The following is a 1569-nucleotide window of genomic DNA, read 5'->3' as shown; positions in this document are numbered from 1 at the left end:
CCACCCTCACGGCCCCCGGGGGCGGCGGGGGGCGCCCCCCGCAGCTGCACTGCAGCCCCCAGCCCCACGGCCATGACAGCCTGGGGGGGTGAGGGGGGACCTGGAGGGGAAATACACACACAGAGGGGGGTGAGGGAGAGAGTGGTCACTCTGTGCCTCAATTTCCCCCTCCTGGCAGAGTGTGTGGGGGACAGGGCTGGCAGCCCCCTGGGGACACCCCTGCCTTGAAGGTGCCGGGGGGACAAGCTGGGGGGTGACAGAGAGTGACACCAGTGAGACCCCAAATCCCCCTCCCCACCTGCACCAGGTGGGTTTGGGGGGGGCAGCACCTGCCCAAGCACCCAGAGCAGGGACTTAAGGGTGTTTCACCTCATTTTGCAGCTTCTTTATTATTGGGACCTGCCTAGGCACCCCAGTCTCCCAACTGGGCCCTGCTGCACTCGCCATGTGAGCGATGCTCCAGGGCAATGATCCAGGATTGGGAATTTTGGGGCCAGCGCCTCATTTCTCCAACCCAAAATGGGAATTTTTAGGGTATTTCACCTTATTTTGCAGCTTCCTTTTTACTGGGACCACCCTAGCCCACCCTTTCCTGGCAGAGCCTTGCTGCACTCACTACACTAATGATACTCAAGGATAATGATCCAGGATGGGGAATTTTGGGACTAAAACCTCATTTCTTGAAAACATAGTGTGGATTTTTACGACACTTTGCCTTACTTTGCAGCTTCTGTTATTATTGGGGACCCCCTCAGTCTTCCCCTCTTCCAGCTGAGCCCTGGTGCACTCACTGCACTGGTGATGCTTGAGGGTAACAATCCAGGATGGGGAATTTTGGAGCCAACACCTCATTTCTCCAACCCCAAATAGGAATTTTTAAGGTATTTCATCTTATTTTGCAGCTTCCTTATTATTAAGGCTGCCTCCCAGCCCATCCCTCTCCCAGATGAACCCTGCCACACTCAAGGTTGAGGATCCAGGACTGGGAATTTTGGTGGCAACACCTCATTTCTCCAACCCCAAATGTGAAGTTTTATGGCATTTCACCTCATTTTTGCAGTGCCTATTATTACTGGGACCCTCCCTGTCCCAGTCCACTCCTCTCCCAGCTGAGCCCTGCTGCACTCACTATACTGGTGATGCTGAAGAGACTGAGGATCCAGGATGGCTAATTTTGGTGTCAAGATTTCATTTCTTCAATCCAAAATGGGAATTTTTAGGGTATTTACCTTATTTTGCAGCTTCTATTATTACTGGGACCATCTATGCCCACCCCTATCCCAGCTGAGCCCTGCCACACTCACTCACAGTGGTGATACTCAAAGATAATGATCCAGGATTGGGAATTTTGGGGCCAAACTCTCATTTCTCTTCTCTCCCACCTCACCCCGTAGCATGCACCGAGCTGGCACGTCCTCAGCTCCCCCAGATGTTCCTCCTCACCCCACTTTAGCCCCCAAGCCCTACCCTGGCAAGTGTCTCCCAGTCTCTGGAATCCAGCCCGGCACAGGCACTCGCCGATGGGCACCAGCCACTCGCCGCCAGCCTTGCAAGCCCATGCCGGCGCCT

At 54.6% G+C, this 1569-nt stretch overlaps 1 protein-coding gene across 1 annotated transcript in view; it reads right to left on the bottom strand.

Moving 5' to 3' along the window:
* Positions 1–1569, bottom strand: part of EPHA2 (EPH receptor A2) — a gene marked incomplete at both ends in the record, with an annotated part of 4694 nt that overhangs the window by 1819 nt on the left and 1306 nt on the right. The window contains 3 exons of the mRNA XM_009077658.1: positions 69–100; positions 177–246; positions 1468–1546. Coding sequence (XP_009075906.1) covers positions 69–100; positions 177–246; positions 1468–1546 — 181 coding nt within the window. The remainder of the gene's footprint in view (positions 1–68; positions 101–176; positions 247–1467; positions 1547–1569) is intronic.

The sequence above is a fragment of the Acanthisitta chloris genome, unplaced genomic scaffold (genome assembly GCF_000695815.1).
Source record: "Acanthisitta chloris isolate BGI_N310 unplaced genomic scaffold, ASM69581v1 scaffold33606, whole genome shotgun sequence".
Classification (NCBI taxonomy): domain Eukaryota; kingdom Metazoa; phylum Chordata; class Aves; order Passeriformes; family Acanthisittidae; genus Acanthisitta; species Acanthisitta chloris.
The sequence above is the reverse complement of the archived record's forward strand: the minus strand, read 5'-3'. Positions and strand labels throughout refer to the sequence as shown.